We start from the raw sequence: 12993 nt of genomic DNA, 5'->3' as shown, positions 1-12993 counted from the left end.
ATACTCAGACTGTCTGCAATCGGCTGAGAGAGGCTGGACTGAGGGCTTGTAGGCCTTTTGTAAGGCAGGCCCTTACCAGACATCACAGGCAACAACATCGCCTATGGGCACAACCCCACCATCGCTGGACCAGACAGGGGACCACCAGGGGTGATGGTCGGATTTGCGTTTATCGTCTAAGGAATGAGCGTTACACCGAGGACACCAAGCGGGATCGATTTGGAGGTGGAGGGTCCATCATGTTCTGGGGCGGTGTGTCACAGCATCATCGGACTGAGCTTGTTGTCATTGCAGGACATTTCAACACTGTGCATTACAGGGGAGACATCCTCCTCGCTCATGTTGGGCCCTTCCTGCACTCATCCTGACATGACCCTCCATCATGATAATACCACCAGCCATACTGCTCGTTCTGTCCGTGATTTCCTGCAGGTCAGGAATGTCAGTGTTCCACCATGGCCAGCAAAGAGCCCGGATCTCAATCCCATTGAGCACGTCTAGGACCTGTTGGATTGGAGGATGAGGGCTAGGGCCATTCCCTCCAGAAATGTCTGGGAACTTGCAAGTGCCTTGGTGGAAGAGTGGGGTAACATCTCACAGCAAGAACTGGCAAATCTGGTGCAGTCCATGAGGAGGAGATGCACTGTAGTACTTTCAGCTGGTGGCCACACCAGATACTCAATGTTACTTTTCTGATCATTTACAGACAGTTGCTTGTGTATACTGAACAGTTCGCAGAAATCAAGGCTAATTTAAAGTAAATGTCTTAACAGCATAAAACATATTTAAATCATAACACATGCATTAACCAGTGATGGTTAAGTTACTCAAAACAAGTAATCCACTACAAATTACTTGTTTGAAAATGTAATAAGATTACTGTACTGATAATTTAATCAAAAAAGTAATCACATTACTAATTATTTTACTTTTAAGGCACTTTATAAATCACTTTTCCTAGAAAAGTTTTTTCCTGCTCTAATTCAAAATGTCTATATTTCCTCCTCATTGATTGTCGCACACCCTTCAGCTGTCACCGAAATGCTAACATACTGTACATATGAATTAATATTTTGTATGTATTATACACATTACTTTAGCACAAATAATGTACTCAAAAGTAATTAATCAGTAATCAGTAACAGTAATTTCATTACAATAATTTAAAAGGTAACGCATTACATGAATCAAATTATTTTTAGTAAAAAATTTAAGTAACTAATGTTACTTAACACTGCCGTTAACATGTTACCTTTGCTGGCCCCATGATTTAAGTTTTCATTAATTACAAACCCGAACCCATACATGAGAAACCCGCAGGCGCAGACCTCTAGCTCATAGTATAAGGTTGACTTAGAGATCTGATTAGAGATCAGTGTTTGCTCATACAATGAGACACGACTGGCCTCTACTGATCATGTATCTCCAGCACCGCCTAACAGCGTACAGTACCGCATTCAATTCCAGGATTAGTTTTCTTTTTCAAGCATTTTTACATATGTAAAACCACCATTTCAACCATAACATAAATTTTTTTTCAGCTATCTGCATGTTTTTGTCAGCATATCCCAGTGCCTGTGTCCAAGGATTTTACCTGATCTCAGAGCCCCAGTGTCTGAGGGAATTGAGCGCTGCAGTGGGCTGAACAACAGGGCTACGTCCAGACTGAACCCCGACCAGTCCATCACAGTCCATCTCAACAGCAAAGTCACTCCGAACACTTTCCATGCTCTCATTGGGCTTCTCAAAGAGTGTTGCTTCTTAAAACACAATTCAGACATAGTTTGAATTACTAACATTTATGTGTATATCTCACCTGTGACAGTCTGGAGCTTTTTCCACATACATTAACAAAACTAGTGTTGGGAACCGAGAACTGGTTCTTGTTCAGAACCGGACCCATTCTTTACAAAATACCAGAATCGGATGATCATTGTGATTTTCGGTTCTGTTAATGGTCCTCCTGTGTGAATTTTCCAGTTGGAAAACCGTACTGAAATATTCTGACAGTGAGTCCAGCAGCGTTGCCCTCTACTGGGTCAAAAGTGTAAAACACACAAACAAATGACTCTTATGAGGCGGGCAGCTCTGTTGAATCTGCAGTGTGTAACAAAAACGTTGCAAAACACCTTTTAAAAGAAGGTTTTAATTTTATATCTGATTTGTTATGCTCTGTACAAAAGAACCATTCATTTGGCAACAGACTACAGAGGACAGTAAATCCAATAAGAATTGCATTTCTCATTTTCAAATAATTCTTCCTCAAAAGAACTTCTGGAATTGTTACTGGAACCATTAAGGAACCGCAATCGGAACCGGAATTGTTAAATTCCTAATGATTCCCATACCTAAACCACACCACTGATCTAATTAATTGACTAATGCACTAAGAGATCCACAAGGGCATTTCTTTTATGTAAATTAAAAAAGCCATTGACTTGCAAAGTGGTGGTAATAAGGAGGAAGCACACTCTCTTCTGCCTTTTATACTTCTAAAATAATGCTAAATTCTACAGCAATTCTCATACAGCAAAAAATACAAAACTGCCTGAGGGTTTGGCAAACCATTACATTTCCTCATAAAAAGATAGAGTAAAAGAGAGAGATCATGTCTTCCATTAGCCAACTACATATGCAAGATATGTAGGGCCCTATTTTAAGGGCACTATGCCTTAAGTGCAGTGCTATGCGATACGCCATATGTGCAAAGACAGTGGCATGGCCATGAAGGTTTGGCATTTTCATGCAAACATTCGTGAACTCTAGGCGCAAGTGGGTTTGCGAAACTGCACACGCAATGCACTAATGGGCTGGGATAGCTGCAATTTTATTCTGAGGTTCTTCTCCGGTTATTGCACCGACATCCTATTATATAGTCCATTGCATGACAAGCAACATCGATATAAATGAAGACAGCCCATTCATAAGAGTTTGGTAGTGTATATGGTCTGCATGCAATTCATCACATTTATGACCTACATGTTTAAAGTCTGTTTAGACTGAGTAACTGTTCATTCATGTCAAACATATACAACAGTATCAAAAGTTCTACAGATGAAAGCAGAACATGAAAAGCAGCTGATTTCTATATCTCTTTCATGTTATCTTTTTCCAGTGCATACAATCTGCTGCTTGTTTGCTAACCCTCACCTGCATCTCTGGCCACCAGACCCATATGTGGATAAAACAGGGTGGGAGAGCAGCGGCTGTCTCGATGGCCAGGCATGTTACAGAACTCCCAGCGTTTCTGCTGCAACTGCTGCAACCAGTAATGCATCACCTGCCTGTTGGGCGCCTGTACATTTCAAAGGAAATAAAACCAGTGTTAAACAAAACATTTATTTTCTGCCCTGTTGCTTTGTGGTATAACAGGAGGAACAGGAAAACAGGTGTCTCCCTTGAGAACCGACATGCTCGTTTCATTCTCAGTTCCAGTTTACGGCTCAGCAATCTGTACTTTATGTGAAAATCTAAATAAATGTGAACTTCTTGCATGAAAGGTTTGTATGCACTATAGCAATGAAACTCACAGTTTAAACTAGAGATGAAATGATATTGGGGGTTTTTATAGCCAATAATGTTAATGTTTAAATTTATGACAGCGTTACGCAGAAATTATTTTCAATAGTTCAATATTTTCAATTTCTGCTCTTTGACGTTATTCATGTTAACACATACAGTCTTTTCCATAAAATGACCTTCAATTTCCAGTTTATAGGTCATGTGTGAACACGACCCTTTTGAAAATACATGTAAATTTTGCTCTGGCAATTTTCCTTACTGCAAAGTTGCATCATTACCTATACATTTCCTTATTGATGGTATGTGTGAACAGCGCATTTGGTACATTTACCAGTAAAGGCAACCCAACGATTTTCCTGTAATTTACCTGGTTGCATGTGTGAACGGGGCTAATGCTATCTAAATAACCATAATGGGGCTTTCACACTGGCACATTTGATGTGCACCTGGGGTCAAATTACATCAAAATTCAGTTTGTTAGGATAATGTGAACGTTGTTTTCAGAACTCAGGTGTGCAACCATGAACAGCATCCGGGTCTGCTTGAAAACGTGGTCTAGGGGTACGGTTCATGTGAACTTTGGTACGGTTCACAACTGATATGAATGCAATCGTACCAAATCGCGGAAATGAACCGCTTGAGATGACGTATAAATCATGTCTTCGCAGGATCCCATTCGCAATTATTATGGTATGATCTGCATTTCTCATTCCTACTTGTGTCCAAATAAATCCTCTTTAAAGAGCGGTTCACATTCTTCACATCATTTGCAATGCATCAGCGGGAGACAAACACAAGTGTTGTTCTGTAAATGGAAAGTTTTCGTGGTAAATCCAAAGAGACAAATTTGATGAGAAATACTTCACTTAACACAGTGAGGTTTTCTCGAGTTCCTACCTAGTTGCAGTGGTAAACAGCTGCCGCTTGTACCCACGCTGATGACATAATATGATTGCGGTTCGGACCCAAATAATATAATGTGAAGACAGACCAGTGCAGGCAGCGGGAGGGGGAGGAAACTAACTTGGGTTCGGTCCTAGCAATCTAACCAAGTGTGAAAGCACACATTGACTACTTGACGAAACCTGTCAAGACAATGTCCTGGTCATATTATCACCAAAGTAATAAAAAAAATTTTTAAATTATATTTTGCATAAATAAAATGGGTTACTTAAAATAAGGTTACTTAAAACAAAACGCTTTTGTTTATGAACTTTTTGAAGAACCGTGTGATAGATCATGCTTCACTGTTGCCGATATAAAAAGTAGTAATATTTTAGACCTAATTGAAAAGCATAAGCTATTGTACGTCAATCATAAACATAATTACTGTAAAACAAAAATTTAAATTCTGGTATAGTGGACATGTTGGAAAATAACACCAAAGTTAATTTAATGACCATCCATACTTGCTGTCTAAAAGTTATAATGCCCAAACATGAATAATAACTGAAGAGTGTATTTTTAGCATGTTTTGTGTGTTTTGTCAGCAGTGTTGTATCGTGAGAGTCTCTGAGCGTGATTAAAATATAGTTGCATACATTTTTTTTTCGTTATAAGCACTTACTTTTGGGTATGACATTTAAGCATTAAATCCTTAAATTACTTCAGGATGTAAGGGGTTAAATAGAAAAGTGTGAATATTGGTAAATAACTAGGCCCGGGAAGAAATATCGACTTTCCAATGAATCGTAATCTTCACTTGAATGATCCTAATATAAATTCTTAAAATCCCAAGATGGATCTTTTACTTTTAGCCTACTTTGAAGTCTATTTCAGTTTTGGATTTGTTCATTATATTATCTGTCAAATAAATAGCAATTCAACTGAATATTTTAGGCTGTTGTTTATTTTTAAAATGAATATATATGTAATATACCAAGGTAAAGGTTTCCCTGTATAATTTACAGTGTTAGCTGAGGGAGAATTTCTCAGAAATAAAATATACCCAAATAAACCAAAATGTTTAATACAATTTCTAGAAATAAAGTTGGGAAACTGACATGAAAAGATTTTAATATCTCAAACTGTTTCTCTAGCCTGCTAAAAGGACCAACCCAATAGTACAGCGCAGTGTTCAATTATAACAAGAATCTCGTGTTATCATCCTACATTCTCCAGCTATGGGACAAGATGTTTAGAGCACTGTCCAGCATGTTATATTGTATCCTGACAACAGCCGAATGACTGAGCCAGTGTCTAACCTTTGTATGCTGTTCAAGTGAATTTCTACACATTCACTTCTGTATACTGTATGTGTGCAAATGCACTTTAGGCAAGCAGTCAAGTTCAAAATGGAGAGTGTGTGTAATATATATATATAACTGTAAAATAATAGTTTATTATTAGGGCTGTGTCGATACAATCAAATATCACAATGTTTTTTTCATGATATGGTCCGATTCTATAGATCCATGTGTCGATATTTAGATTAAACTATTTGTGTATTCATATCATGTAAACACACAATAAACTTGGCACACTGTTACTTCCAAATCAATTTAATGAGCTCACCAAGAGACAAAAACGTGGTTTCGAGCTACATGCTATTCATCAGACATCAGCATATAATTGAAATATACCCAAATAAATTTGAACAGAAATTAGAATTGAATCGTATCGTATCGTGATGTATTTCAATTTATCGAATCGTGACGAGTAATGAGATACGTATCGTATTATGATGTGCCAGGCGACATCCAGCCCTCATTATTATTATTATTATTATGGGGCAGGGGGGCGGGGAATCTACACAGAATCTACAGTCTACACCCCTGCATATTACACACTTTAAAACTAAAAGACTTAAAAATAAAAGAAAATTATGATCATATGGTTTTTGTAAACATGACTGATAGTACCAGGATGGACACTTTTTCATAAAAAGTTCATACGTTTTGTAAGAAATTAATCTTTCATAATGAAGCCAACAACAACCAGTGCAATTAATGTATATATGGTAAACATGCTCATGCATTCCATCCTCATGGTCTTCGAGATGATTATTTAAGATGTATTAAGTAATTGTACCTTGAGCAGGAACTCTTTGCCGTCGGTGTGGATCTCAAAGACTCCCTCTTCTGCCTCCACATCATAGCTGAAGCATGCGTCCGCTATCTCAATGTGTCCCAGCGGCAGGGCGTCTTGGGGAGTCTTAAAAAAATACAAGTAACATTTCCTCGGGTCGTACACAAACCAGCGCGTTTTAAACCCTCTCAGGGGCCCTTTCCCGTGCAGTTTATTCAAGTAGCCACATAATTTGGGAGCCTCCTCCTTCGTGCCATCACTGTCGGGCACATCTAGAGACTTGGTCGCCAGGATCCGAGAATTCCTGTTGGGATTGGGAGCGCTGTCATCCTCTTCGTGCATCTTTCTCTAGACTTTCTTCTCCTCTATCAGCAGATACGAAGTTTCCATCCGCATTACGACACATGACTTCCATTCTCGTGCTGCAGCGGAGGATGATGGGAAATGTAGTTTAGTCGTAAAAATCGTTTTGAGTTGATTGGAAATGTTGTGGAAAACACTAATATGAATATCTTTTAACAAATTTGTTAATATTTTAATACATAACATTTTCTAGGGAGACTTTAAAAAGAGGATTTGGGCTTTTGATGATTTTCTTATTGTATAATTCAATTGTATGAGGCATATGAAATATGTTAGGGAAAATTAATAAATATATGATACAATAAAAAAGAGTGAAAGTGTCAAATAACAGGACGGTTACGGTTAAGAAGGTTGTATTCGGCTGGTCATGTGATTCTAACATGGCAGCCCCCATTTGTGGACCCTCTCCATGTAGAATAAAACAGCTTTTAAAAGGTTACTGATATGACTGGAATCTTCATCTTATGTGTGTTGTCTTGATTTTATTTATATGTTTCAAAATAACAATTAATTTCTTAAGGAGTAAAGCTTTTTTAATGAGGACAAAATTACTGAGTGCACATTTAATACATACGATTTTCTCAAGACACATCAAAAAGAGGTTGGGGCCTTTATGTTTGTATTATTGTATCACAGAATTTGTTTGGTGCATACAAAATATATTACAAAGAATGTTATGGAAAATAAATAAATAACATGCTAAAATTATATACAATAAATGTAACAATATTATATTATATTATATTATATTATATTATATTATATTATATTATATTATATTATATTATATTATATTATATTATATTGTAGCTACACCATGTGCATGTTCATCAAGAAGACTATTTTTTTAGATTGTTTGCTCATCTGCAATATGTCTATAAGACATTTCCTCTCGGATGTAAATAAGATATTCAGCAGATGTCTTTGAGATGTTTATGATTTAGAATGTTTGTAAATCTGATCTTTTAAAGATGTTTAGCAGATGTTCATTAGAATGTGATGCTTTCCAGGTGAAACACTTTTATACAGACATCTCAGAGATGTGATGTCTAGGATTTTATACTATATTTAAACATAACATATAATAATGTTTAAAACACAGGATGTCCTCTTTAGGATATACAGGCCTTAAAATAATAGCTTGTGTTATCTCAGAGAAAGAAAGAGAAAAAAAAACACTAACATGGGCAAAAATGATTTGCTGGGTGTCAGGACTGAGGATGTTTTGCCATTATCCATGACCTTTAAGGGGTACTTTTACATTTTGTATCATCGTAAACTGAAGTAATAAAATGTGTTTTAGAATTGAAATGATCAAGGGATGATTTGTCACTTGTTAGGAGATGAGGTGAAAGATACTGGGCCTGCAGTACAATAAACTCATGCAAACCATGACCATTCGGGGGAGCAAAAGAGTCATTCTTTATTATATCTCTCACAATCTGGAGATGTGCTGAGGTGTGTGATTGCTGTTTGTATAAATATATGTCTATTTCATTTTTTCCAAAAATGCCTTGGTAGAATTTAAACAATGTCAGTCTACGTCTACTCATATTGTCCTCTCTTGTGTGTTTAAAAAAAACTCAACACTCAAATACTGAAATGGTAATAATATTCTTACATCACGATGAATCTCAGATTCCATTTGGAAAATGGAGACTTTGGGAAATGTATGCTCTGTTCCATTGCAGTGACTGGAATTACTGGAAACATGAATGATACCCATGAATTTAATTAGAAGAGAGTGAAAGCGATTCTCACTACAGGATGTGTCAATCAAATGAGACGAGAGGACTGTTTCATTAAACTCTAACGTGACCTGACAGAAACCAGATTACTGTTTAGTATGTTAAAACAATAATGAAACAATAATTAACTTTTCCTCGTAATCACAACAGTGTGTTTCCATGCACCCCCCCCCCCCATATCTAGGTTGCCATGGTTCCTGCATTAACTGTTTGTTTGAGATGAAAGACAGAGGGAAACACTTTCGTTTCCTGTACCACAAGACCAACTGAGAGCTTTCCTTAAGGTGACATCTGTTTGATACCACTGGCACAAATGAAATTACATCTGAAATTAAAAATTAAATATTGTATGAGTGAATTTCACAAAACCTGTTAAGAAAATGCCATGGTCCTATTTTATTCCAAAATCAACAGCAACTAATATTAATTTATATTTTGCATTTAAAATGAAACCAATTTTTAGGCCACTTAGATATTTTTACATTGTAACATTATTTTCATGACAGTTACACACATCCCCTTTACACCCACCCCCACCCCCAATTTTCATTACCGTATTCGGAAAAAATATGGTCATTGTAATAAAAAAATGGCATATTTAAATTGTACATTTGGTAGTACTCCATTGGTACTGCTTTTAATTTTCTCTCATTTTATAACAGTATATATTTACAGGTTTAAAGTATGTTTAAATGTCCTGAAAATAATATTAATATTAAATTTGACCAGAAATGCTTAACAGGTTGTGTGAGAATCACCCATAAACAGTGGTTGCTATAAAACAAATACAAAACAATTAATATATTTTGTCTTGTTTTCCAATAAAATATTGAAACATCCTTGAAACGAGATGCATTTACTTGTGATGCAAATTCTTATTGTCTTTAAGCATGAACCTCACCAAATGTTGGTTTGAAATGAGAAAAAGCAATATTTTAATAGGTTGTGAAAAATGAAAACAAATCTAAATGTTCTCAAATAAATAAGCAGCAAAATTTTGAACATCTACACACCATTATCCTGTTTTAAGGATGTTTAGATACACTGAAAAAAAAAAAATTATGGTGAAGAAAATATTGCTGATTAGATGAAGTACTTTCTAAGTTTAAGCGTGAATTGAAAATATTACTTAAATTCTACATTTGTACTCAATTCAAACATGTCAAAATGAATGCTCTACCTTATAAGTAAATATTATTTATGATTGTTTATCATATTTACAATGCGTCAGTATCAATCCTAAAGTAGAAAACCTTGTCATATTTATTAGCTAATTTTAGTACATTTTACTAAACCTTTTGAAGCTGATGTTCCCAGCATGCACCAGGCTTATATAATTAATAAGCTTGCATGGTTTCACTGTTTGCAAGTTTATTTACACCATTTGTATTGTTGATTTTGATGTTATACTTGGTAATGTTTTGTTATGTGAAGTCTGAAGATCCTTTTCTAACCAAAATGATCCGTTCATGATAAATAAATTGTGCTGATTGTTAACGTCATCGTGTTTTGTGCACCAAGTGTTGACGTCTGCATGTGCTGCTCTGTGTCATTTTACAATCATCTGTAATACAAGGTGATGTTGTCTAATAGACCACATGCGTCAAGTTACTCTGTGGAAGGCTTCATGGGACGTGATTAAACATGTGTTCATAAGAAAAGTTCAAAATGTTTAATGTTCTAATTAAATGTTCATTTAGCCTTTCTTTTTACATACTATTAATTACAAAGCCTTTTGTGTATCTATACTGTATATTTGTAGTTAAAATGCACCATTGCAATGCAGTTTAATGACAATTAATACTGTATCGTATCTTATCTATGTTTCCATTACTTTTCATGATAGTTGTCTCATGATAGTTGTCATGATAGTTCTTAAAAGATGTCACACAATTCTGCAGCAGGCAGAAGTAACTGTCACTTTGACATTCTCCGCTGTCTAAACAGACATCTGACCTTTTGAAATGTCAAGCTGTCTCACTTGAATTGCTCCACTGTGTCTCACAGAGAAGCGTCTTTATTTCCTTTTACCTTTATTTCTCTCACCTTTGAGGTCTGAGGGTACACAAACCTAGATGTATTTGTCAACTGTCATCATCAATCTATAAAATCTCTCTGAGGAATTTCTAATTAAATTGTCACTCTCCCCATGAATAATTAATTAAGTTACATATTGAAAATAGATGTGTGAACATCAGTGGGTTTGGGCTTGAGGGGATTCCCATAATACACAATTAGTGATTCAACAGCACCAAACAAGGGAGATTACAGTAAATTCATATTCCAGTATTCCCTGCAGTCCTTAAACTATAACTAAAGTAAAAAAATCAAACAGATGATGTACAGTAATACAACTCAATATTGATGAAGTAACCCCAGTGCAGACACACTAGATGGAAGGTGTGAGGAAGAACCATGTACACCATGACACATTACGTCTGAGGAGGCTGTTTGTCCCACACATGAGGGGAATAGATCGGGGCAGGCTGAGCAAACCACAGAGTTACAGTAGACACAGTTTAACCATGATGACTCATCCATGTGTTGTTGTGATTGAGTCTTTGCAGGGTGGCCACCTACAATATGGCAGCTACATGCTGGCATGACACTGATTTCACTTTTTAAGATTGTTTGCAATCGTTTCAGTAACAAATAGCTCAAAAAGTTTGTTTAAACTGCTGGAATCAAATCTTTTATATCTATGAGTTACAAAAGGTGTTTGGACAATTTAAAGCACACTTAAAATTGATGATTTTCATTGCATCGATATGATATTAAATCAAACTTCACTTTTCTAAACCATTTTTGTATTTCATTTTAACCAACTGGTCCTAAGGTCATTTTAAGTTTATGGTCTGTATGAGGTCAGTTTCCCTCAAGTTTCAACATGATCACACAGAAAAGCAACATGTTGCTTCCAAAAGTTCATGTAACCTAAAATCGACCCCATTCTGCCAAATTACTTTCAAGCGCCATAAGTCTTTTTTGCATAATTTAAACTGCTGTCATCTTTTCCTCTGGCGCTACTGATAGCGTGTTGCGCGAACAACTTCCAAGACACGAGTTCTGGTCCCATGGAAACCAGGAAGTAATTGCACTAACCTAACAATGGTGAGCTTGGTCCGGAGGTTGCATTCTCGCTCTAAAACTACATTTTTACTCAACAAACGGTTTGGTGTAGGGTTGGGCTTTGGATGTAGAGTTAATAAAATATGCATTCCTCTTGACTGTACTACATCATTTAAAACAAAAAATACAACTCACGTTTGGCGCCACTCTGAGGAAACTGAAGCACACACATGACTATATGTTAAACAACACTTCCAGCTTCGGCCACTGGGGCAGTGATACGACTTTCGGTAAGCACAAACCGATTTCAGCGGTAAAAATTTTGACCTAATGTCGTCAACTCAGTGTGATCATTTAAAAAAATGGCCATAAACTTCAAAACTTCAAAACGCAACTTGCCATTTTGTTTTCTAATGCATTGACATTCCTACTTTAAAAAAGAAATGTGGCTTAAAGGACCAAATACTTTTAGGGACCGCTGTAATATGCAAGTGTCTTAATTGTGTTTTCAATATTTGCCATTAGGAAGCAGTTTCTTATTCTTGAAGTTTACACAACTTCCTGCAAGTATGTTACCCACCACTACAAAACTAAATGTGTGTGTGTGTGTGTGTGTGTGTGTGTGCAGTAAGACCACATTTTTTCCCCTACGCTGTTCCACTTCTCTTTGATCTGTGATCTGTGTGAGAATGTTTTTGTTTCTTTCCTTCCCTCCCGCACGCTGTCATACATACGTGAGCTAAGCAACCATCTGTATAACTCTCATTTTCCAAACCCTGCGGAACAACATCTGTCAGTGAAGTATATCAGCCTGTATATGTTAGCACCCCTTCACAATGTCCTCTCTTTCTTCAGAAGTATATCAGATGTGTGAGAGGCAGAGGACAGTTTTAATCTTCAACAACATGACACTGAAATCACACTGCACGCATCAACGCAGGCCAACAGGTATATCTCCGGTGTCCATGCTCTTGTTCTTGATATGTTTTGAATTGATAATTTATTTGTGATTATATCTCTTTTTTATCATTATAAAAAAATAGTCATTGTTTTGTGTGAAATGATCCATATTGTGTTCCATAAGTAAATTTTATGTAAATAAATAAAAGAAACCTGCTGTTATAAAGTGGTTTTCCATGGAAGTCTTCCACAGAAATGAGATAAACTGATGCGGTTTTACATTTTGTCTCTTCTTAGGATCCCTATGGACCAGCACACACAGTGTTAGACAGTACAGCTCTAAATCCCAGCACAACTACCTCAC

The 12993-nt window shown here is 36.4% G+C and overlaps 1 protein-coding gene across 3 annotated transcripts in view; it reads right to left on the bottom strand.

Moving 5' to 3' along the window:
- Positions 1-6939, bottom strand: part of tbc1d2b (TBC1 domain family, member 2B) — a 29016-nt gene extending 22077 nt beyond the window's left edge. For 2 of the 3 annotated variants that reach the window (XM_052119643.1, XM_052119645.1), the window contains exons 1-3: positions 6553-6939; positions 3151-3295; positions 1595-1760 (exon numbers count right to left, since the gene is read on the bottom strand). In XM_052119643.1, the coding sequence (XP_051975603.1) occupies positions 1595-1760; positions 3151-3295; positions 6553-6891 (650 nt within the window). In that variant the 5' untranslated portion in view covers positions 6892-6939. The remainder of the gene's footprint in view (positions 1-1594; positions 1761-3150; positions 3296-6552) is intronic. The other variant, XM_052119644.1, reaches the window with a different exon arrangement.
- Between the last annotated feature and the right edge of the window lie 6054 nt (positions 6940-12993).

Source organism: Xyrauchen texanus, chromosome 46 (assembly GCF_025860055.1).
Source record: "Xyrauchen texanus isolate HMW12.3.18 chromosome 46, RBS_HiC_50CHRs, whole genome shotgun sequence".
Lineage (NCBI taxonomy): Eukaryota > Metazoa > Chordata > Actinopteri > Cypriniformes > Catostomidae > Xyrauchen > Xyrauchen texanus.
This window is presented reverse-complemented; position numbering and strand designations above follow the sequence as displayed.